We start from the raw sequence: 25,649 nt of genomic DNA on the forward strand, positions 1-25,649 counted from the left end.
CATTATTAATTTAACTACTTTGTAAAACTATTTTGCTTAAGCCTATACTTTTACCAGTAGCAAAAAGGTATAATCTTCAGAAACATGCATAGCATTGTATGGGGAGGGGGAACTACATATCTGAGGCAGGTGAACAACATTCTGGAAGTTGGCATACAATTCCAAAAATCTTGGCTAAATTCTTGTGTGTGGGTGGCATGTTCTGTCATAAAGAACTATAGAATACTGTAAACTACAGTGATATGTTGTTAACTTACAAGAGCAGTATATATATATATATATATATATATATATATATATATATATATATATATATATATATATGTATGTATGTATGAATTTAAAATACAAACAAATTAACTAGCACAAGAATGGGTGAAAAACAAAGAGCAGACTGATGAATTTCAAGAAAAATGAGATCCTAGATAGGAACCAGTGGACTGCCAATAACTTTTGACAACAAACAAGGGACTTTATTTATTATGTATGTATGCATACACATAAAATCTATGTGTAAAATATTATAATACTTTAAAAAGGCAAAAAAATGAAAAGATTAAATAAAGTAAAACTGGAGTAAGTAAAAGAAATATAGTAGCTTAATGAGTAAGAAGACATTTAAAACTGAAGACAGCTCCCCAGGTGGGATTTAAGTAAACTCTCCTAATGAGCTGGTGTTTAATGGAACTTCTAAAAAAGATGATGCTAAGTGACATTCCAGAATCAGGGAAGACAGCTGATCCCAAAAGCATCAAGTCAGCAAGAGAAAAATAACTTGTCGAATACTCAAGGTAAGTCCTTAGAACAGCTATCAACCTCTGAGCTGGAGACCTGAGGGTCACAGTCAGAACAAAGCAAACCAGAAACTAAAATAGACAGGACCCAAGCTGTGTACTACTTGGAAAGAAAAGGAAAGAATTTAAAAAAAAACTCACCTCACCACAACTAGCAAACAGTACAGGTCCTACAGCAATGGAGTAAAATGATGTGAATGGGGAGTCCCACCCTCCAGTCAAGCTAAGTGATCCCTATTACTTCAGTGAAAATTCACATCATCGCATGGCATTTCGGATGGCATTTTATCAAACATGCCATTCGTCAAACTGTTCTGATTGCGATCATATTACACTGGGAATAAGTAAATTTGCCCCTTCCCTACTGTAGTGTGATCATGGAGTTGGTATATATAATTAGTGGGGGTGGGGTGGGGGGCATATCCCCCCCATGAGGTGGTTTAGATAAACGGCATTTCCAATGAAATGTCATTCAATGATGTGCATCTTTGATGAAGTAACATAGACCTGCCACAGAATTCTGCATGCTCTGCAGACATTCTGTGTCAGCATCAAAAAGCCAGAGGTACAAGGTGCTCCAACAGACCAGGTGAAAAGATACCAGCACTTGTATCATCACTGCAAGCTTTAGTGGTGGAACAGGATTCCAAATCTGACCAATATCCTTTAGGAGATAACAGGATCTCTTTACAACAGCAGGCACCTGGCCAATCAGTCTGTCAACCTGTCAGCAAGAATCATGTGCAGATCAAGAAGTTGCAAAACAAATTCCTTTCTGTTTCCTCCATAAATAATAAGGGAAGAAAGCGAAGGAAGACCTGAGAAATGAAATACTGCAGGCAGCTCTTACAGACTTCTTCAACAAATCAGTGGGAAGAATCTGTATGCCTCTTTGCAGATAAGGCTGCCAAGATCAGACAATCATCATCTTATAATTTAGCTGTGAGTTTCTTTTGTGTATTCTTTGCTGAGGCCTTTGGCCTTAGCTGAGTTGGCCTTGAGCTGCAATTCAGTCATCCATTAAATCACGGATTATCAGCAACCTTCAAGAGTGGTAAAATGCTGCATACTGTCTAGAGTGAAGTCATACACAAAATGAAAAGTGTATGGGATAGTCGAACACACTTATATGAATGCAGTAGTGCATTCGCATAATTTAATTGTGTTCGAATATATGTACGGAGACCGCGATACAGTGGGGATGGGAAATTCATCCATATCCCCACTGTAGTGTGATCTCGGAGTTGGAATATATTAGAGGAAGGGGATGTGGGGGCGCACATGATATGTATGCATTTTAAGGGAATAAAAACAGAGAGCTCTGCCCAGGAGTTCGACATTCACACAGAAAGGTTTTTCGTTTTTTGGAGCAGTACTTTGCACATGCGCAATAGTGATTTTCGACATGGCAGGTGGGTAACGTGCCTGTAAAATGTTTTGTGTTTCGATTTCATGATAGTAAACCTATATATATATATATATATATATATATATATATATATATATATATATATATATATATATATATATATATATATATATATACATACACACATACATACACATACATATAATGAGTAGGAGACACCCCAACAGTGAGCCCTTAACACACTACATGGCAGGGAGTGTGGGTCCGAGGAATTTACCCAAATGCTGGAGTGCAGATCAGAGGAATTTAACTCCAGCAACACCTACTATAAATGGCTTGAAAGATAAGCAACAAACCAGTCAACAATATGCTTTTAAGCAGTTGACCACAAAGCCGTGGTCCACCGTATCAAAATTCCTAAAAAACTCAGGGAGGACTAAGACTTTGATCTCGAGTCGTAAGGAAGTCACTAACAACCACAGTGAGGATTATCTCACTGCTGTCAAATGGGGGAGGGGTGTTAGCATCTAACTAGGTTTCTGCAATAAACCCCATTTCAATCACACAGAGCATATCTGAAGCTATGCCTGGTTTCTTCCAGATTAATCTGGTAATAAACAGCACAGTCCTCAAAGGATATCGGGTGGCAGATAACTGCTGCTTCTGACCACAGGTTTTTGGCTAGGCTTAAAATGGCCTTTCAAGGCAGCTAGCTTAAGATTCACCTATGAACCCATGAACAGAGACAAGTACTTCTGACATATGCACATACATATGCACTGAATGTGATGGAACCATTATATTCTAAAGATTTTTTTTGTAAGTGAGGAAAATGTGGGTGTGGAACAAAGAGACGGTATGACAGAGTATCTCAAACAACAGTACAGTAGCCACATATAGGTTCATAGATGAATATTAGGCCAATCAATTTTCCTATGTGTATATATATGTGTATACACACAGCCTCCTGACTAGACAGAGAAGTATATGATCCTCTCCTCCAAATATTCATATTGGCAACAACCAAAAACACCCAACTGGAACGAACATTACTCCCCCCCCAACCCCACCTAGCCCTTCAAGGTTCCTTCATAAACTCAAATGCTATGGAACAACTAGTCATTCATTCCCACAAGAGGAGAAAAAATATACTAGACCTCATCATCAACAAACATGGGGACAAATGCTCCACACCGAAGTATATCCCTCATTGGTGAGATCAGACCATAAAATTAATCTGAAGATCATCCCACCCCCCCCCCCACCCAAGCAAAAAGACCACAACTTCAAAAAAAAAACTCACACTTCTTTCTGGACTGGTGCTGTCTTTCATCCCCCCAGAGCCCAGGCCAACCACAACCCACGCCCGACTGAAACCCACAAAAACAACAAAGCACCTCCAGGAATGTATGAATGTATGGATCAAGATAAAAATCAAGAAATCCCTCACCAAAGGCAGGCAGGCGGGGTCTGGTGGACCCCAGCCACAAACAACAAAACAAACAAACTACAAGGAGAGAGACAACACATGACAAAACAGGGAAAAATCAAGGCATCCTGATCAAAAAGAGCAAAAAACTAATAAAACTATCAAAATCATCAAAGGAGAAAAAATCAAAGGAGAAAAAAAAGACAAAAACAAAAGAAGATCATGAGACAATCATATGTTAGAAATGTTAAAACCAACCCAATAGATAGAACAGTGTCCATTTAGTCCAAAAAAAAAAAAATCACACAGATGCACAGACATTGTGGCAGACAAGGCAGAGGCAGATTCCTCCCCCTCCCTCCCCAAAGGACCCCAAAAAGGAGAAATATCTATCCCACCAGAGTCTCAAACCTCAAAGATGCCCAGTCTCAGAGAGCTGCTCTCTAAAGCAAAAATCAGCAAACATGGTCACCTGACGGGACCCATCCCTGTGCCCTGGTGTGCTACCTAATGAGACAAGGAACCCAACCTATAAGGCTGGCAAGGGTTTAATCTTAGCCTTACTACAGGATACACAAAAAAAGAATGCAGCAGCACAAAACCAGGTCCTCTCCCCACTCCCTGAAGCTCTCTGACCCCCTGGAATTGACCCCATAAGCTTGAAGCAGCTTGAAAGCCATGGAAGGAGAGGAGCTATGGAGAGAAATAAAGACATTGGGGACCTACAGACACATGGGGGATCCTACTGGCTTTCAGTTTTGTCAAAGAGATTTTTTGTGCAACTTGAACTTTTCACCAAACAAACACAAGGCCATTGATGTCCTCAAGGCCATTGGCCGTTGCCAGGCAGTCCACACAGCCTAAACAAGCTGGCTTACAACCCCACTGGTATCCCACAAAAAGTAACCAATAAAAGCTATGTAAACCATGATGTCACAAGACACACAGTTCACAATGGTGGTTTGGGTTCACACAGGGAGTTAGAACGTGAAGCCAGTCAGCAGAGTGTGTCCACGAATGCTCTCCCCGGCGCATTGTCCCACTGGGGTCAGTCCTGGGCCCCCTTGTTCATATTTTTTTTTTTCTGAAGGAACATAGAACAAAGGGGATTGTGGCTGACAAAATTTGCAGATGACTGCAAACTGGGCAACTACAATGACACTCCACAAGACACAGACATCCTCCAGAGAGGTCTCATAGAAATGGATAACTGGTGCCAAAGCCAATGTCAAAAAGCAGAATGCCAAAAATGTAAAGTCATACCACAAAAAGGTAACTAGGTACCCCAGGGGTGGTAGTCCATTGGTAAATCAATCACAGGAAGACAAGTTATCAGACCTGGTCACACTAACCTGACACACACATTGCCCAAGTGGTTATTGCCAAAGTGGTTAGGGAGACACTCTACACCAGATCAATCATATCCACACCACCATTCATATCAGAGGTTGAGAACCAACTCTACACCACCCCTCATTGATGAACTTACCTGACCAAACCAATGTCCCCAGAAGACCCCCACACCCCCAGCAGTTGGAAACCAGGCCCAAGTTCCTCACACAAGGAGGATAAAGGCAGCAACCATAGGACTCTGATGCCACCTCCGAAGAAACTCCCAGGTCAGTATTGCCTCGCCAGAGCAGCCAGAGCTCTACCGACTGCTCAGAAATGATCTGTACCTGAAGCAATGGACCATGTCCACCTCAAAAATCAATCCACCAGAAACCTCAAATCCAAGACCACCAACCCCAACACTTAATATAAAAGACAGAAACTAGGGTGGACGGGGAGGCGTGCTGGAGGGACTCCTTCATCACCCAGAGACTCCAAACCCCACAGATGAGAACAGGTGGCCAGTCTGTGTCAGATCCACTGATGAGGTCTGTCGAAATCTTGACAAGGGGATGGGATCTGGTTCCCCTTCTGTGTCACTGTGTGACTGCACAACAACCTACAGAGGCACAGATTCTCATCCTAATCTCATGTCTACCACACACTCTGGCTATATATATATATATATATATATATATATATATATATATATATATATATATATATATAATGTATATGCAACATATTTCCACAATCCTTCATGTAACTATGTTTACTCATACTTTATGATTGTGGCTTTTGCTGGCCTTGTTTATATCAATTTTATTAACTTTTTTATTATTAATTCTGTACTTAATGTAAATTTGGGTGGAGCTTTTTTCCTCAGGCCTCTGCTGAAAAAGGACCTGTGTCCAGTCAGATTTTCCTGGTAAACAAATGTAAATAAAATAATAAAATAAAACTGCCCTGAAGGGCCATTTTAAGCCTATCTAATAATCCAAGGTCAGAATCAAACCCTATATTTCCTGTCCCTGATGTGACAACATTAACAAGTATGCCAAACCCACTCCCCATGGATATGCCAAACTCATCCCTATGGATAAAGTATTTTAGGGGAAGGAGCCATATCCCCACAGTAAGAAAGCAGTCCTGGGCAGAAAAACTCCATTAAAAATAGTGGATGCGTGGATAATCTTCCACACAAGTTATTACACTTTTTAAAGGAACATCCAGCAGCTGGAAGGTAGGACTGACTGGTTTCAAAGAAAGAGAAGAATGCCTATAGAATGCAAGAGAAATAGATTAGACACGTGACTATTTATGAACATTCATCCATATGGATAATTTAAAATACAGGAAGAACTAGAGAAAAAAGACAGTCTGCACAGAGAATTAAGGCTATGAGATGTTAATGAGCTGTTTCCTGCAGTGCACAGTTTGATTCCTCCAACATTCATTTTCCTACTTTATAACCCTGAGCAAATCACTTAACCAGGCAGTGCTCTGATGCAACTGGGAAATTGGAGTCTATATCAGAACATCGAATGTTTAAAATCGCAAACGCTCTAAAGAGCAAAAATGCCGGACCTCGAAGTGCTTTTTTTGAGATCACAGTACAGTGAAGATTGGAATATTTGCCCTTTCCTCGCTCTAGTGCGATCTTGAAGTTGGAATATATAATTAGCGGGGTGTGTGGGGGGTGCAGCCCCCCACAATAACGAGTTTAAGGTTTGGCATTTTCGCTCTTTAGAACGTTCGCTATTTTAAACATTCGATGTTCTGATATAGACCTGGGAAATTGGACTAGGCTCCTCTGTGGTTTTCTGGACTATATGCCTAGTAATTACCCATGAATCTATAAGGAATGAGCTAGGAAAAGAAAATATGAAACAACGTTTGAGAGATGAAAACAAGAACAAAGGGTTTGCAAAAGCTTATGGGTAATTATATGCTAAAAGTAAAAAGATAAAGGTTTCTAAAGAATGATCTGTAGATTTAATGAAATATTATATAAAAAGGGAGCAAAGATCACAAATACAAAGTTAGGAGGAAAAAAAAGCAGTTGCAAGGGAAAATTCCCAATAGACAATGTGATGTTCATGACAGGAGAACTTGATGATTAACTGCATTAGGTGTTCAATGTCCCTTCACTTAAGAACTATATAAACACAATTTTAAAAACCTACATATACTTGTACCAACACTGCAATACTGATTTAACTTCTAATTCTAATTCCTATGATTTAGGTTTTGTAACTGGTCTGGGTACTGATGGAGACAGCCAAGACTGATAGGATGGAGTAACCTTGGGGACATTCTTTCACTTGGGGGTCTAAGAGGGATATATTGCATGCGTCCTGTTATGTGTAGGAGGCATGGAACTGTGTTGATGGAGTGATGAATGAGGGAGCATAGTGTGTATCTATAGCTGCTGACAAAGAAACATTCCAATAAACTATGGGGAGGGACTATCCAGGTAATTTTATTTATCTGATGCCTAGATAAGTGAACTGGTCCTTCATGGAATCTTTTCAGCCAAGACATTGTCCACCAGGAGGAGGGAGACTTAATACATAAAGACACCTTTCAATAGCCAGTCAGATAGAAGAGCAATATTCTCTCATTATTTTGTATCTGTTTATTACTTCCTCGATATCCTGTCATGCCACTGCACACTACAAGGGACATGCAACAGACCAGTCACTTACAGTGGGCAGATAGGTGATACTAGTAACAGCAGAGCTGATGGCAGATGCAGAAGCAACATGGCTTTTGTAAATAAAAGCTGAAATTTTGAGGAGGCATGAAGAAAACAAAAGAAACAGAAATGCAAAAATATTTTTTTTTTCAGAATTTTGATATTATCGTGTTGATTTGTTTAATTTTATTTACTTGTCCAGCTTCTGCTATGCAGCCAAAGAGAGAGCCAAATTTGCTATTCACAATGGGATGGCCAGAACATATCTTTCGGAAAAAAGACTTAATGAAAATGGCAGTTGACATGAACAATAAAGTTCAAAGGACAATAAAATTAGAATTGGTAAAAAAATGAAAAAAAGAGAGATTGTGAAGAAGGGCAGATGTGGAGAGAGCCCTGGCATGTTGTTAAATGTATCTATATAAAGTGATGGAAAGCACAGATAGCTAAAGTGAGATGTGTTTTGTGATAAAAAAGTAATATTCAATGAGTGACCAGTTAAAAGTACAAGGAAAATGCATTTCCATAAATAATCTATGAATTGTCCTTTTGTAACGCATTAAACATGAACAAAATCATAAATCAAATAAGCATACTACATTTTCACAAATAAGATCGTTTGCAACATTCCTTACCAGTTCCATCAAGTTTCTGTTTGAAAATCATATCTCTGTCGATATCTGAATAAAATATTGTTTGGGTTTCTGCATGAAAATCAATTCCAACATAGAAGGAGGGGCTTCCTGTTACAGGAAGTATGACATCTTCTTGAGCTGAGACATTGAAAGGGATTCCTCGTATTGCCATCTGGGATGAAAACAGCAGAAACTGACTTACAGCTGTAAGAAAAGAGGAAAATGTTAGAAATGATTCCCTAACTTCAAGAAAATATACTTTGGTTTGAGGTGCCCATGATAATACAAGAACATGTTTTTCACAACTATTTACTGATGTTCTTTATTTATTTTTAACCACAACAGGGAAAATAAAGGAGCTGTACTTCAAAATAGCACCTGTGATCAGACCCATGATTGATGTGTTTTGTATAATTGTTGCCAAACATGTTTATCTACATTAACCATACTTTAAAATGCTTTGACTGCACTGCAACAAATGCTGTCTGATATTATAAGGCAGTGTACCATGAATAAAAACATTATCTAAACTTAAGATCTGATATTGTTAATCCTCGTTCATTCCTTATGCATGGGTATCGGTTCCAACCTCGAAACTGAGCCGGCCTTTTTCCAAGCTCACGTCAGCTTCAAACTCTTGAGCTAAACTCTTACCCACAATCCCCCTCTCCCTGTTACCTCAGATTTCGTTTGCCGCATTACCATTCAGTCGTGTCAAGCTACTTCTCTTGAGCTAAGCACAGTCATTTGTTATTTAATAGTTTTACAGATTACTTCTCTGTCAGAAAAGTTCATATTTTATTGTCTCTTACCATATCGCATCTAGCGTACATAATTTCTTTTTTCTTTACCACTTTTACCGTGAGGTATTCTCTCTTTACCATCGCTGGTAATCCTTTTCCTTTTTCTCTCATACCTTTACCATTGTTGGTACCTTTTCTATTAATTAATTTGCTGTCATGGCAGATAAGAAAGGTAGTCCGAGGTTTAAGCAGTGTTCTGATTGTGGACACAAACTGCCTACTTCTGATGCACACTCTGTGTGTTGGAGCTCCCATTTGTCTGTTGATCCACCCTGTACTATATGTGAGAACTTTTCTAATAGAACCTTGTTGGGAAGGAAAAACAAGCTGTTGCTGAAGGGACTTCTAAAATCTCCCTTTTCAGAGGCTATTTCCTCCTATATCCCATAAGAAAATTTTGGATGTTCTTACAATCTCCTTGGCTGGGGACTACCAAAACCAAAAGGCTAAAGTTTCGGAGCTCACTCAGTCATCCTGCCTAGATCTTCAGCTCCATTAGTGATTTTGGCAGCCTTCACTATATCGGCACCGAATACTATTACCACTGTATCGGCACCGACCGTTCAGTTGGTGCAGACCTTGACTGCGTCAGCTCCGAGATCTTCCTCGGAACTGATGCCTTTATTGTTGACTCCGGTTTTGTCGGTTCCAGCTTTGGCACCAACAACCACTTCGGCACCGATCCCTGTGTTGGTGCAGACCATGACCTCGGCACTGATGACTTCTTCATTGCAGACGTCAGTAGTCCAGTCTATCTCGGCACCATTGTCCTCTTTGTGGACAGATGAGATGGGCACAGAGTCTGCCTCTTCTGTGGACAGGCCTGTTTCTCCCTCAGTCTCTGTGAGGTCCACTAGAGGCCTTTCCGAACATGATGTGTTGCATCTTGTGGACCAGGTACTCTTGGCCAGAGGTATCCCACCCCTCAGGAACTATCCTTCCTTGGGAGGTGCTCACCCATCTCCAAAGACCCCTTCTTATTCTCCTCCTCCATTGCCTTTGAAGTCCATGGATATAGCACAGTCTTCCCCTTCTGCGGTCCCCTTTATGGATCTCACTAAGGAACTGCAGTTGCCTTTGTGGCAGGAAAGTTTTGCTATGACCCAGGATGTCAGTTGTGACACGCATAGTTTGCTGCTCCACAGCTATCCAGGGACTCTGGGTTGGCAGGCTGAGCCACTTAGGGGAGGGGTGACCCCTGTCCTAGACATGCACTCCTCTTTAGGTGGACCAGCCTTCCAACTCATGGAGAAGGCTTTCGCTGCTGCTGGTGATACTGGACTGTGTATACCTCCGCCCTCCTCTGGTACACTAGTTTCACAAGTCGCACCTAGCCGACACCGGGTGCAAGGGCCGCAGGACATACTCCCTCAGGAATCCCCTTTTCCACTGCCTTCTCCAACTTCTCCCACTGAGGAGGTCCACCAGAAAAGTTCATGTAAGAGTAAGCAAATTGACTTCACAGAGGAGTCCCTCACCAAAGACACAGATTTCGATGAGGGGGAAGGATCCCCCTCGGTCACCCTCTGAGGTATCCTTTGGTGATATCCTTGAAATCGTGAAACAGAGAGGCGACTGGCAGTCCTCTAATCTGATCTCTGAGGAATCTGTGTTTCTGCAGGCTTTCCGTGCCCGGCCCCCTACCTCCTGGGTTACTCCACCTGCCAATGAACTTGTCCGGCTCATCGTGCAGTGGATACTGTCAAAGCTATTCCCCGGAGGCCAGATAAGATCTTGTCCCTTCCTGCTTCGGATCCCCATTGGTCCAAAGATCTTCCTGTGGATGCTTTAGTGGTGGCGACCCGAACAATAAATGATCTGGCAGAAGAAGAAAGCCATACTGAAGAGTCATACAAAGAGTCATGGGCCCTGGACATGATAGGGAAGTGCACCTTTGCTTCGGCGACCTTTGCTATCAGGTCCCTGAATTATATGGCACATTTTACCAGGCTTCAAAGGGATCTGGTTTCAGAGCTCTCTGAAACCCTGGCTGGTGCCGTATCTGATGAGGTCTGTGACAAAGTGGCCTCTCAGCTGGCCACCATTGAATCTATATCAAACTCCTCTACACGACTGATATCTCACGCATCAGAAGGAGCAGCTAGAGCAGTGAGTTCAGCTGCGGTCTTGAGATGACACACCTGGATGCGCTTGTGCAACTTTGTGGAATCCTTTAAGTCTTCTTTTCTTAATGCCTCCATTGAGGCCTCCTCGTTGCTTGGGCCCAAAGTTTAAAGCACACTGGCCAGATGTGAACAGGACGGTAAGACCCTTTCTGACGTAGGTGCCCATTATTCTTCCCCTCAACGTGCTTTCTCCTGAAACCAAAAAAGTGGGAAGATATGGTTCAAGAAATCTCAGGGTCCTTTCCGTGACACACAAGCCGAGTTCTCCCCCAGAGGCAGAGGGGGAAACTCACAGGGAAGACGCTCCTTTCGGGGCAGAGATGGTCCGTGTAACCAGGGTTCCAGGGATTCTTTCCCTGGTCCATCCTACCAGCACTCCTGAAGAGCGGCCCAACTCCTTTCCTCTGGAGGTGGTTGGGGGACGTTTCTCCTTGTACCCTACTTCCTGGCAAACCATCACCACTGATTCTTGGGAACAACGGATTATAACCAGAAGTTATCATACCCACTTCGATCTTTGTCCTGTCCCTTCAAAAAATCTTCCTGATGTTCCACCCAGTCAAAGGAAAGAAGCAGCACTAGAGATAGAAAAGCTGCTAAGAAAGGGAGTCATCCAAATAGTCCCTCCAGATGAGATAGGATCCGGATTCTACTCAAGACTATTTTTGGTGCCAAAGAAAACCGAGGACTGGAGACCAGTTTTGGATCTCAGTGTATTGAACAAGTTTGTGAGAGTACAAAAATTCTGGATGGTCACAATACAGTCTATCCTCCTGCTTTTGGAAAAAGATGATTGAATGTGCTCTATAAATCTTCAAGATGTGTACTACAATAATAAAGGTGGAAAGGCCATCAAGAAGATTTCTGCACTTCCATGTGAGAGCCAGTCACTACCATTTCAGAGTACTGCCCTTTGGACTCTCTACAGCCCCCAGAGTGTTCACAAAGTGCATGGCAGTTGTCACAGCTCACTTGCGACTTCAAGGATTCCAGGTGTTTCCATACCTAGATGACTGGCTCATTTCTGCCCCCACCAGATATCTACTGGAAAAAGCCCTGGCATACTCTCTCCTCACTGCTCAAAGGCTAGGCATAACCATAAACTGGCAAAAATCCAATCTCACCCCATCTCAGTCGACAGAATTCATAGGGGTTATCTTGGACACAAAAAACTGCAGAGCTGCTATTCCAGAGCACAGAATTCTAAGGATAAAGCAACAGCTAATTCCAATCCTTTCAAGGGAAAAATCCATGGCTCACTCTGTTCTACAGCTGTTGGGTTCCATGGCAGCCTCCATCACCATTGTTCCCCTGGCCAGGTTTCACATGAGGCTTCTACAATGGCTACTGCTCACCCAATGGTATCCTTTTCAGCATCCTCTTTCAGCCATGATTCGAGTAACCCACAGGTACAAACAGGATTTAAATTGGTGGATGACACACAGTCTCTCACAATGGTCTCACCCCTTCTCCCTCCAGCAACCCAAGGCCACAGTGACCACAGACGCCTCCCTGATGGGGTGGGGGGGGCTATGTCAGGGACAGACAGTCCAAGACACTTGGTCCAAACTGGAGGCCCATCTGCATATAAATGTTCTAGAGCTGAGGGTGGTGCTTCTGGCATTGCAAGCATTCCATCCCCTGCTGCCGTCTGGGACAACTGCGATTCAATCAGACAACATGGCAGTGGTCTGGTACATCAACAAGCAAGGTGGAACTAAATCTTACCCCCTTTGTCGAGAGGCCATGAGGATATGGCAATGGGCGATGGCTACCAAACGTTTTCTTCTAACAATGCACATTCCCAGGAGTTCCAATGTGATAGCAGACAGACTCAGCATGTGCATTCTTCAACCTCACGAGTGGTCCCTGAATCCCTTGATAGCGATGGAGATCTTCCACTGCTGAGGCCATCCTTGCTGCAACCTCTTTGCATCCCCGACCAACTACAAATGCAGCAACTACTTCGCCCTGATTCCCCCTCCGGGACAGTCACCCAGGGATGCTCTAGTCCACGATTGGCCCTCGGGTCTTCTTTACACATTTCCACCCTTTCCCCTCATTCCCCAGTTTCTGAAGAAAGCCCATCTGTTGAAGAGCAAGGTGATCCTCATAGCACCATATTGGCCTCGACAGATTTGGTTCCCCTTCCTTTGGCCTCACCTACTAGATCGACCATGGATTCTCCATCCAACCCCGGAGTTGATCTTACATTCACAGAACCTGATTCATCCCAACTTGCACAGCCTGAAGCTCACGGCTTGGCTACTCCAATTTCCTTGATTGCCAGGCAGAATGATCTTTTTTTACCAGTACGTGATATTCTCATTGCTTTTCATAAGTCTTCCACTAGAATTACTTATCTGAGCAAGTGGAAAAGATTTACCTGTTGGCTGAAAGATAAACAAGTAGACCCCTTTTCAGCACCAGTGTCGCTAATACTAGACTATCTGGCCGACGTTTTTCAATCGGGTCTACCATTAGAGTTCATTTGGCTGCAATTTCTAATTTTCATGAGGGTGTCCAAGATTCCTCTCTTATGTCCCATAAATTGTGCAAGACCTTCATAAAAGGTGTGAATCATCTGAAGCCACCTTTTAGAGAACCTATTCAACCATGGGATTTATCATTAGTTCTACAAGCTCTGACAATGTCACCTTTCGAACCAGCCTCTTCTTGCAACCTCAAGTATTTGTCATGGAAAACCTTATTTTTGGTAGCCATTACTTCTGCCAGGTGTATTTCTGAGCTTCAAGCTTTATGTATCAAGAGTCCATACTTGATTTTTCATAGAGATAGAGTGTCTCTAAGAACTAATCCGTCATTTCTGCCTATAGTGATCTCTGAAATGTCCATTAATCAAGCCACTGAATTGCCAGTTTTCTTTCCCAATCATTCAAACAGAGGAGAGTATTGCCTACATATCCTAGATATCCACAGGCAAATCCGTTTTTACTTAAACAGGACTAAACCCTTTCATAAATCTGACCAGTTATTTTTGGCCTTTTCTAGACCTAGATTAGGATCTGCTGTTGCTGAGGTCACATTAGCTAGATGGTTGAAGGACTGTGTGACCTTCATTTATACACAACGTAATATCTCGTTGCCTACTACCATGAAAGCTCATTCAACAAGGTCGGTGGCAACTTCTGCTGTCTTCCATGCCAGAGCTTCTTTACAGGACATCTGTGCAGCTGCAACTTGGGCTATGCCTCATACCTTCATCAATCATTACAAATTGGATTTGGCCTCCAGGGGAAGAGCATCTTTCAGTTCTATGGTGCTCAGGAATGTCCTTCCATGAGAGCCTCCCAGGAATAGAGGTAGCTGCGGACTCTGTCCCATGCGTAAGGAATGAACAAGGATTAACAATATCAGATAAAGAAGATATGTCTTACCATAATGTTCCATCTGTATTGTTAATCCTTGTTCAGTCATTAAGACCCTCCCTCCTTCCCCCTCCTGTGGTTTCTCGTGGATCTCATCATCCGGTTCTCTTAGGTTATTTGACCAGAGGTAGCCTCTACCTTCTTTGACTTGCAAACTCAATCTGAGGTAACAGGGAGAGAGGATTGTGGGTAAGAGTTTAGCTTGAGAGTTTGAAGCTGACGTGAGCTTGGAAAATGGCTGGCTCAGTTCCGAGGTTGGAACTGATACCCATGCGTAATGACTGAATGAGGATCAACAATACAGATGGAATATTATGGTAAGACATAACTTCTTTTTCTTTGGATGTGAAAAGTATGGCACAACTAATCAGAAGGTATTGGTTGTGAAGAAAACAGCTTTGCACTGTCAATAATTCATCTTTAAATTAGGGTCCACTTTATTTTCCATGAATTTCATCATTTTAAATTACAAACTAAGAAAAAAAGTACAGTTGTGACCATAAATGTAGATGTTCGAGTGTATTCACTGTTGCAGTCATCACATTTGGGTTATCCTGCCAGGGGTAGCCCTCAGTCGGCCAGAATACCACAGGCTTAGTATTTCTGCGTCAGTTGCTGTCACTCCAGGACTGATGTCAGGTCGTCAGTGGTATAAAATCAGGCAGTCAACGCCATTACATCAGTTTTCTTGACCTAAATGTCAGGAGCCCCCAATAGGGAGCTAAGTTATGGTGGAAGAACACCACCAGTAGTAAGTCAATACCAAAAATTCTTTGTAAGGAGATGGAGAGAGAGAGAGAGAGAGAGAGAGACAAGAGAGATGGAGGGAGGGAAACCAGGACTGCAACAATGAATACACTAACATCTACATTTATGGTTAAGTGTACACAACTGTACTTTGTTCTATGTGTTCCACTGTTGCAGTCATCAGATTTGGGTTGATTCCCAAAGCTGTAGAAAAGGGTGGAGGCAGTCAAGAAGACATTTGGGTTATCCCTGCCAGGGTAGCCCTCAGTCGGCCTGAATACCAGAGGCTTAGTATAAGACTGGGGGCTGGCTAGGATGCCTTGCAAGACTGCAGTGGTAAAGCCTGTCCTGGATTTGGAGAAGATAGGCAGGTGGTAATGCTTGAAGCTATGAACAGATGTCCATGTTGCAGCCTCCACGATGGGGGACCCCTCAAGGAAAAGTTGCAGAAGTGGAGGTTGCTCTGGTGGAATGTGTCCTGACCCCCTTCAGGGGTGGTTTCCCATGCTGTTTGTAGCAGAAATGGATGCAGTGTGCTATTCATTTGGAGATTGTTTGTTTGGATATGGCCTTGCCCTCTACCCCTGCAGTGAAGCTGACTAGCAACTGACCAGTTTTTCTAAAAGATTTAGTCCTGTCCAGGTAGAATCTGAGCTGCCTGTGCACATCTAGAGAGGGCAGAATCATTTCCCCCTTGTTTTGTGGGTTAGGGAAAAAGGTGGGTAAATGAATGGATTGGTTTAGAACCACACTGGACACCACTTTAGGCATGAGGGATGAGTTAGTCCTGAGGGAGACCCTGTCAGCATGGAAAATGATGAAGGGCTCTACAGCCATAAGTGCTTGTAGCTCTGATACTCTTCTAGCTGAAGTGATGGCCAGAAGCAAGGCCGTCTTCCAAGAGAGAAATTTTAACTCTGCTGAAGCTGCAGGTTCAAATGGAGACAGGGTGAGCTTTTCCAAAGTTACAAAGTTAAGGTCCCAAGCTGGGGTAGGAGCTCTTCTGATTTGCCTCAAGTTGTTAGCCCTCTTAGGAACTGTTTGATGAGAAGGTGTGAGAAAAGAGGTGGCTCTGTGCTGAAATGAGCAGAGATAGCAGAGGCATGAATTTTTATAGAAGAGAAGAGCAGACCCCTGTGTAGTAGGTCTGCCAGATAATCCAGGATGAGAGGTAGGGAGGACTGTTCCGTTCCAGCTCCCTTAGCCTGGATCCAGGTGCAAAATCTTTTCCACTTGTCAGCATAAGATTTCCTAGTGCTGGAGCATCTGGCCTCAGGTATAACATCTAGAACTTGTTTGCTCAGACTGGCAGCTTGAGGAGAGGTCACAGAATAAGCCAGGCTGCCAGGTTGGACATCTGCAAATGGGGATGCATGAATTCTCCATTCCTCTGGGTTAGGAGTGTTGGGATCAGAGGTAGGTGCCATGGTGGCAGGGGTGACAGGCTGTGCAGCAGTGGGTACCAGTGCTTTCGGTGCCAGTCTGGGGCAATCAGGACTGTCCTCAGTTTTGCCTCCCTTATTTTGGGCAGTACCCTTGAAATGAGTGGTAGAGGAAGAAATGTATAGACCGAGAGGTTTACCCATTGGAAGGATAGAGCATCCACTTTCCAGGCCTTGCTGTGAGGTTCCCTGGTGCAGAATTGTTTGAGCTGATAATTGGTGTGGGAGGCAAAGAGGTTGACCTTCGGGGTGCCCCATTTCTGGGTTACAAGGGTGAAGATTCTGTGGTCTAGTTGCCACTCGTGTGGATCTAGCAGATTTCTGCTTAAATTATCTGCCAGAAAATTTAGAGAGCCTGGCAGGAATTGTGCTAACAGGTGTAGTTGCATGGCTGAGGCCGTGTGCCAAAGGGTTATGGTGAGCCTGCACAGAGGATAAGAGTGGGTCTCTCCCTGCTTATTGATATACCACATCACTGTGGTGCTGTCTGTTTTGAATAGTAGAGGCCCCGGGGAGAGTAGGAGTCTGAAAGCTGTCAGGGCATGCTGAACAGCTAACATCTCTTTTTGCTTGATGTGCAGATGTATTTGATTTGGGCTCCATTGGCCCTGAATGCACCTGCCGTCCAGGTGAGCCCCCCAGGCATAGTCTGATGCATCTGTGGTGAGGGTGTGGGCAGTGTGGGGTTGTGAGAAGGGAAGTCCCTTGTTATGGTAGCATGCTGATGCGCACCAGAGAAAATCTTTCCATAGACAAGGTATCACTGGTATAAGAGTTTCCAGATCTTGAGAGTGCTGACACCAAAGGCTTTTTAGGTACCATTGTAGTTTCCTCATATGCAGTCTGGCATATGGAATGAGTAGAATGCAAGAGGCCATGAACTTTAGAGCTTGCAGGATTTTCCTTGTGGAAAACTGGGTCCTGGTGGCTAGTTGAGAGAAGTAGGCTGTCAGGTAGGCTTGTTTTTCTGGAGTAAGGAATGCCATCTGGGATACTGTGTCCAGGCTTGCTCCCAGGAATACAATTTTTTGTGTGGGGACTAGTTTGGATTTCTTTTCATTCGTAGTATATCCTAGGGAGGTCAGTAGGTCCTTTACAAAGGTCAGGTGCTGAAGCAGATTTTCCTGACTGTCTGTTTGAATCAGGCAGTCATCTAAGTATGGATAAATTTGAATATTTATTTGTCTGCAAAAAGCAATGGTGGGAGCCAGACATTTTGTGAAAACTCTGGGAGAAGTAGATAAGCCAAAGGGAAGTGCTGAGAATTGAAAGTGCATTCATCCTGCCCTGAAACATGGGTATTTCCTGCATGACTCCCCTGATTGGGATGTGCAGGTAGGCCCCTTTTAGGTCTAGGGTGGCTAACCAAATATCCTTGGAAAGCATAGGTAGAAGCTGCTGGAGGGTGAGCATTTAGAATTTTGGTATCACCAGAAAGGTGTTTAGAATGGATGGATCGAAGATGGAGCACCATGTGCCCTCTTTTCTGGGTACCAGGAAGAGTCTGGAGTAGAAACCTTGGCCCATCTGTTCTGCAGGAACATGCTCTATTGCCCTCATGGAGAGCAGGGAAAGGACTTGTTTTTGGTCTCTGCCCACTGGTTTGGGGGAGGATCTGGAAACCCTTTTGGGGTTGGCAGAGTGTGGAAATAAAATCTGTATCTGTTGGACATTATGTTGAGGACACAGTGGTAGTTGGTAATGGTGGCCCAATTGCTTGTGTGGAAGGAGAGTTTTCCTCCTAAGCACAAGCAGGTGAGCAGAGAGAGGGGGTGGAAGTGAAAAGTCATTGTGAGTTCTTACCATAAGGGGGTGGTTTTGCATTCCCTAATTTTGAAGAGGAGGAACTCCATTGCTTAGATCTCTGCACTCCCTGAGGCTGTTGTCTGGGGGGTCTACTTCCCCTGGGTCTGGGCCGAGCTGGCCTGGAGAGGGCAGGAAAGGACCAGTGCATAGAGGAGCAATGCCTACTGAACCTCGGTGGCTGGACCTGCATGAAGTCTTTAACTGTCTGCATAGATTTAGCTTTTTCTTCCATCTTTTTAAGACCTCTTCTGCCTTGGTGCCAAATAAGTTGTCTTTGTGCAAGGGTGCGTCCAATAATTGGGATTTGACATGGTCTGGCAAGGTCTGTTCCTTAAGCCAAGCATGCCTTCTAATGACAGAGCCAGTGACCTGCAAGATGCTTCTAAGGCGTCAAAACTACATTGTAAGGTGTGCTTAGCTACTTGACCTGCAGAATGTATTAACTATTGTAACTCTTTATTTTCTGCACAAACAGGACAAGAAGATAGTTTTTGTTTGAGGAGTTCCATGGTATGTTGTTGATATTTCATCATGTGGAACTGACAATTTAATGCTCTAATAGCAAGAGTAGCAGAGGTGCATACTTTTTTTACCCTAACTGTCTAATGCTCGGAATCCCTATCTGAGGGGGTGGGATTCTTAGCTGAAGTTGGTAGGATTAGTCAGGGACTCTATAATACCTGTCAGGTTTCCTGGGAGCAGGAGGGAGGGAGTCAGGGGTCAGACTGGATTCCATAAAAACATCATCCACAACATTCAAGACAGAAGGAATGGCCAGAGGTCTGCGCTGTGGAAGATCTAAGAATTCCCTGAGTCTCTCTTTTGACTGAGGATAGTCCTAACATTCCCATTGGAAATGCTCCCTTAAAGTATGTAGACTTTTCCCAATGGAAAAGTCCTCGGGTGGAGAGGCTGAAGGGATGGATTCCTCTGCATCAGAATCCTCATAAGCAGAGAGGGGTTGCATATCTTCATATTCAGATGCATCAGTCATTGGACTCCTGTTCAGATAAAACTACGGAGGACAGGTCCCTAATAAGCATTATAAAGTCTTCTGCCATTTCAAGCATTTGAGACTGAGGCAAGGAAGCAGGTGCCTGAGCTTGGGTCATCAGCTTTTTGGGTGTGGTTCATACCCTGGGCCTTAGAAACGCTGTTGTTTTCGAAAGAAATGAAGTAAGAAGTTGTTGGTCTGTGTTGAGTATCGGTAGTGTAAAGTACTTCCACAGAAGCTGGAGCCTGCTCAGTGGCTCTGGACCCATCCAAGGTAGAGACATCCACAGGTTCCTTAGTCAAAGAAGAGTTTTGCAGCATACCAGACTCCGAAAGGGCACTGAGGACCAGAGATAACAGAAGCATCGTTGCAGGTTTTGGACCTGTGCAGACTGTCTCTGTCTTTATCCTTACATTTTTTAGGAAGATCAGTAGTTGGATGACTTACCGAAGCCATATCAGAATTCGAGGACTGACAGTGAAAATATCAAAGCGACAGCAGATCTGAGCCTAAACAGGTGACGCAGTAAGAATGAAAGTCTTGGTGTGGTATTTGCTTTCCACAGGTGAGACAATTGTTAACTTTTTCTGACATCAGTTAGAGCAAAAAAAAGTCCCCCCCAATGGGTAGCTTTTTAAGAGACATCAACTCAAATTTTGAAATAAAACTCAGGTAGCAGCCCACTGATGTGAACTGCTTCCTCAGCAAGAAAGACTGATGGCTGCCTGATTTTATACCACTGAGCAACTGACACAGAAAAACTAAACCTCTGGTATTCAGGCCAACTGAGGGCTACCCCTGGCAGAATAACCCAAATGTGATGACTGCAACATCAATATTATATTTTAACTCTCCAGTGCCTTCTTTGAAAGAATGAGTAATACCAATACTCCCTCCACTCTGGGAATGAAGAACTTTAGCAGAGGATAACATGTCACAAGAGTATTATTAATATTTCAGTACAGAGTTTAATGAAATTGTGGAAAATACATTTTTAGACATTGATGTTTCTTCCTTAATTTATATTTTTTAGATATTTATGTTTCTTCCTTAATTTTTTAGATGCTGATATTTCTTCCTATTCATATCACCTTATGTGATTTTATTATCCAAGTTTCCTATGGCTTGTACTTGGCATGGGGTTTACATTGCATTTGTTTCATGGCAAAAGGAGATAGCAATTCATACTAGCCTGCTCTTTGAAATTCCTTAATATTATATGTCCCTTCTTCCCCTTCCTTCCCTCTTACCCATTCCCCATGTATCCCATGTCCTCCTGAATGTTTTTTCTGGATTTTCTCCACAGCATGATGAATGTGTTGTGGGTATTATAACATATAAGGATCAGCTGGTATTGATAAACTGGCTCTCTCCTGTAACTGAAAGTCTTGTAATTAAAACAAGAATAGGAAAAACGGTGATTCAAAAGGAGAACTAAGTTCTTATTTTAATGACTTTTTCCCTGTAGCCACTGATATGAGGTGCTTTACTCCACAACTCTCTTCTACTTTTACAAACTAATGCTGAGATCTTTCTGCCTTGGATAAAGGGAAAAATTCTGAGTCACAGTGATCTTGGACTTAGTTGGCTACTCAATCTCAGTTTCTAGAAATTGTAGTTATGTGTCTCGGACATTCATATGGATACTTTGCTAACTGCGTGATTAACAGTTACTCTAGATGTATCCACATAATCTGATCTTGATGGCTACATTTAGAGGTCAACATGCATAGGGACACTGAGTACAAATAACTGATGAATATATTATCTGACTACCTATAATTTCATCTTATTATAGTTATTGCATTTTTTATAAAATACAGCATAAAAACAGAGAGAAAGGAGCATAGGGTACTCTATTTTTAGATGCATTTATAACCCCTTATGTAATCACTGATAGCAGTACAAATACAGCCCTTAGTATTCTTGTCAGACATTGCTGTTAACATGTAAGCATATTTTTAATTTTCTAAGGGTAGAAACATGGATACAGTGCACAATAGTTAAACTGGTTCAAGACAGGTCTAATTCTAATATTACTGTACTGACATAAATGGTAGGGTGTTGCTTTCAAGTCAGGATATATGTTCATTTGAATGACACATTAATCAACAGTAGGGCTCACATGATTCGTTTTAATTTGAGAACTGTTGTAGCATAAGTCCTTCTAACTTGGTTACGTTACACTATCTCTGAACCTACTGCAGTTATGTTTATGACACAGCAAATGATGGATGATCGCTAAGTTACTGACCATACTGGTCTGTGATAGCTGGATAAGTACATGGAACATATTGCTGAGATTATCAAAGATCTAGGAGTATTAAATTAACTGCTTATTTGTTTATATATCTATTTCCTTTTACATTTTACTCATTTAAAAGAAAAATAACATGGCATTAGACAACAGTTTACAAAACCTATAAAAATATTACCAAGCTCTGGAAAACTAGTTAAGGATATGCCTGTAGTTTAGCTGTTCTCCCTGCAAAATGACTAAATGATACTCTATCAAACTCTTATTTCCTCATGCCCTTTATAGTAGATGAATATTCCCATTTGGTATAATACGTTTCCTGCTTTAAATATAAATTTTTGTTTGGGTTTAGCACTCCCAATCTACCTTCTCCTTTCTGGATCACCCATGTATCCCAAATAACTACAGCCTTACCACCACCCTAGGTAAAATCTGGAATTGTGGTTTTAATCGACTTAATGACCTCCAATATCTATCAAGAAAGACTGAAATGGAGATAGCATCAGGAGCAAGACACAAATGCAATACTTGTGCCCTTTGATTCAAGTCCAAGCCTGTCTTATTGTTAATGTCTTATTTCAGCCTTTTTATCAACTCCTCATATTTCTTACGAACAAAACTGTCTTCTGACATATTTGTGTTGCTTTTTGACCCATATCTGCTGACCATCATACCTGTAAGGGGTCATATGAATCTAACCCCCCAGCAGTGACATGACAACTTGCATCACAGCAAAGGCCACTTACACTCCCTTAATCTGTGTATGTGAGCTACCCACCACATGCAATGACTGGAACTGCCATCATCATCTTGGAGGCCATGCCAACATCCTCCTGACCCAGCCTCCACTACATGACAAACTTCTGATTTGAAGTGGGGCGCTGTTATTGGAATCATGGAACAAGCTGGATGAGAATCATTGCCCCACCCCCACCCCATACAGATGAGCTGCCTGCATCATCAAGCATTACAGCCACATATCAAAGTCAGGTTGCCTGGGCTGTAGTCAGTGCATTATTCCTCTATGCCACCAGCACAGGCAAACTCCCAAATATTTCATTTGAATACTTCCTACAAAATACATGCTCTTGCTTCTTTTTTTTATTATTTTGAAACATAGCTAATGGTCACAGCTGTAGCTTTACTTTTATTAATCTTATATTCAGGAAAAGGACTCAAATATATCCAAACATGTAAAAAGTTAACTCAAGTCCTACTCATGTCTTGTCAAGTATATCAACATATCATACAGAAATAAAGATAGTTATACTTCCTTCACTCCAATCTGATACCCCCATTATTATATTTATGCATTATCACATACATTGTTTGCAAGTGTAAGTAAAAAAAAAAAAAAATAAGAATAAATAAATATGGTGAAAGTGAGCATCTTTGTCATGTCCCCCTTCATAGGCTAAATGGAAGTGGGTGACCATCATACATATATCTTTATGTGAACCATTAAGTCTATCAAACAATTAATCCCACTGAATCCTTCATGAACTCAAAACCAATAAAGACAAGACCCTCATGAAATGATACCATCATATTGTTTCAGATGCTGTTTCTCTATTCATTCTTAACATTACCATTCATCCTGATTTTCTTGAGCTTTCTTTATTAGCAATACCATCTTCAAAACATCATCAAATGTCTGTTTCCCTCCCACAAATCTGCAATGATCAGTTAAAATCAACTCTGCTTCATATTTAGCTAGAAAAATAAAAGACATAAATGGCCTACAGTCATGCATGAGTATAGATACTGGTCTACAGGATGATGGCAGACGTACATCCTTTCCCTGTTTTGGCAATACTACTGCAACTGTTCGATTCCAAGACTGAGGTATTACCTGGGTGCAATAACTTCATTACACACCCTCAAGAAAATAAGGGGCACACTGACTTTGTTATGGCTCCAAACTCTGTCAGTAAGCTATCACTCCCTGGGGTTTTAGCCACACCTTGTCTTTTCATCAACTACCAAACTTCCTCTGCACTTATAGGAGCTTTCAAGACATTTGCCTGATTTGCACAAATATTTAGCATCCTTTCTTCTTATAACTTGTATATTCTTTTCATTTTCTCCTCACTTAGTGACAATAGTATGCCAAAATTCAGAATAGCAGCCAAATATCTTAGCTATCACCACCAAATTATTGTTTAAAACATTCCAAATCCTGGTTTGTAATGCTGTAATAATTCTCTGACTCTCTCTCTATCACTGTCTCACTGCCAATGCATTCTGAGATTTTGGAGAATTGCAAAAGAAAGTATCATTAAGCAATGGGGACAGACACGTCTTCCTAAGCTTAGCTTGTTAATCTTAGCTATCTTGTCTGTTGCCATTTGCTTACATTACTTCTCAGACCTCTCTCCATTATTAAACAGTAATAGATAGCGAATGTCCAGTGGCATTGTAAAGTAATGGTAATAATAATAACATCCATTTAACCAGGTAGGCTCACTGGGCACATGGCCCCTTTTCAGGGGCAACCCAGGAGGAGTGTCTGGTTAAGTGATTTGCTCAAGGTCACATAACAGGCAAATGAGGGCTGAGGGAATCAAACTCTATGTCACAGGAAGCGTGCAGTTTACATCTTATCTTTGAGGTACACTAGCTGGTGAAATAACAATACTTAATTATCCCATATACAATATCATGTATCGATTTAAATGGTAATGGATCATGGCCTTTCATAATGACTCATATCCACTCCTGTCTATTCATTGTCTGCTTACACACAATAAGTACTTATGAAGATTCATTATTCAGAAAATCTGCTGATCAAGACACATCTGCTTTTGGAGAGATTCAAGCAGAGGCAGAGGCCAAAAGATTTCAAATATTTTTGTAAATTAATGAATTATTCAGGACAGAAATGGCCCTTCAACATATGGATGCAAAATTAGGACAGTCAATCAGGTTTCCCACAGCCATAAATCAATTTACAGCAGGACCACCCCCAATGTACCTAAGTTGAGCATCAAACTTTTAAAGGAACTGTCGGAACCAAATTTAGAAAACTGTATCCATTTAGCACGGAGAGAACTCAATTTGTTACCACTCTTAACCTTTTGCATTGAAAAATAAACTTTACTAGTGCAGTTCTGGGTTACATTCTAGAACACTCAGCAAATTAGAAACCAATATATAACAGCCTGAAGCTACGGAGGTGACCACATGCATTTCCTTGTGGGTCACAGATGGAAACTCTTTATACCATGAAACAATTAATATATTTTCATTTGTGCTGGTCCTCCAAGAACCAGCACAACAAAGCACCACAAATCCAAAGTATGCTGCCCTGCTCAGCCCACCCTGTATACTCATCAGCTGCAAGACAAAAAGGCATACAGTACGTTATGCTATAAATTCATTTCTCTAGTATTACCAGTGTTGACCATTAGCAGAGTTAGGCAGATAGCTATAACTTTAATTTTTGAGGGCTCTTCATATCTTGTGACTTTTAAAGTTATTTAAACAATGGGTAGTCATATGTAAAGCCATGGAAAGAATTATCATGCATATGATCCATAGAGATATAGTAAATCTCCAGACACTGGACCCAACCCAGTTTGGTTTCATCAAAGGCAGATCATGCCTACTCAGCTTGCTGGACTTCTTTGAGAAGGTCAACGAAGCAATGGGTGAGGGCAAAATCGTTCACACTGCTTACCTTGACCTGGCAAAAGCATTTGACACAATCCCCACTCAGGCATTGTTGACAAACTCAAGAGGTTAGGTACAAACCCGTATGTCACCCGATGGATAGCCATCTGACTCACAGACAGGACCCAGGAAGTTAGAACTGGGGAGTCTACCTCT

General features: G+C 42.1%; 1 protein-coding gene across 1 annotated transcript in view; it reads right to left on the bottom strand.

The window, feature by feature from the left end:
- LRP2 (LDL receptor related protein 2) overlaps positions 1–25,649 on the bottom strand; it is a 1,335,386-nt gene that overhangs the window by 1,027,870 nt on the left and 281,867 nt on the right. The window contains exon 16 of the mRNA XM_044075346.1: positions 8,258–8,461. Within this exon, the coding sequence (XP_043931281.1) occupies positions 8,258–8,461 (204 nt within the window). The remainder of the gene's footprint in view (positions 1–8,257; positions 8,462–25,649) is intronic.

The sequence above is a fragment of the Protopterus annectens genome, chromosome 6.part1, assembly GCF_019279795.1.
Source record: "Protopterus annectens isolate FY-2018-M chromosome 6.part1, PAN1.0, whole genome shotgun sequence".
In the NCBI taxonomy this organism is placed as follows: domain Eukaryota; kingdom Metazoa; phylum Chordata; order Ceratodontiformes; family Protopteridae; genus Protopterus; species Protopterus annectens.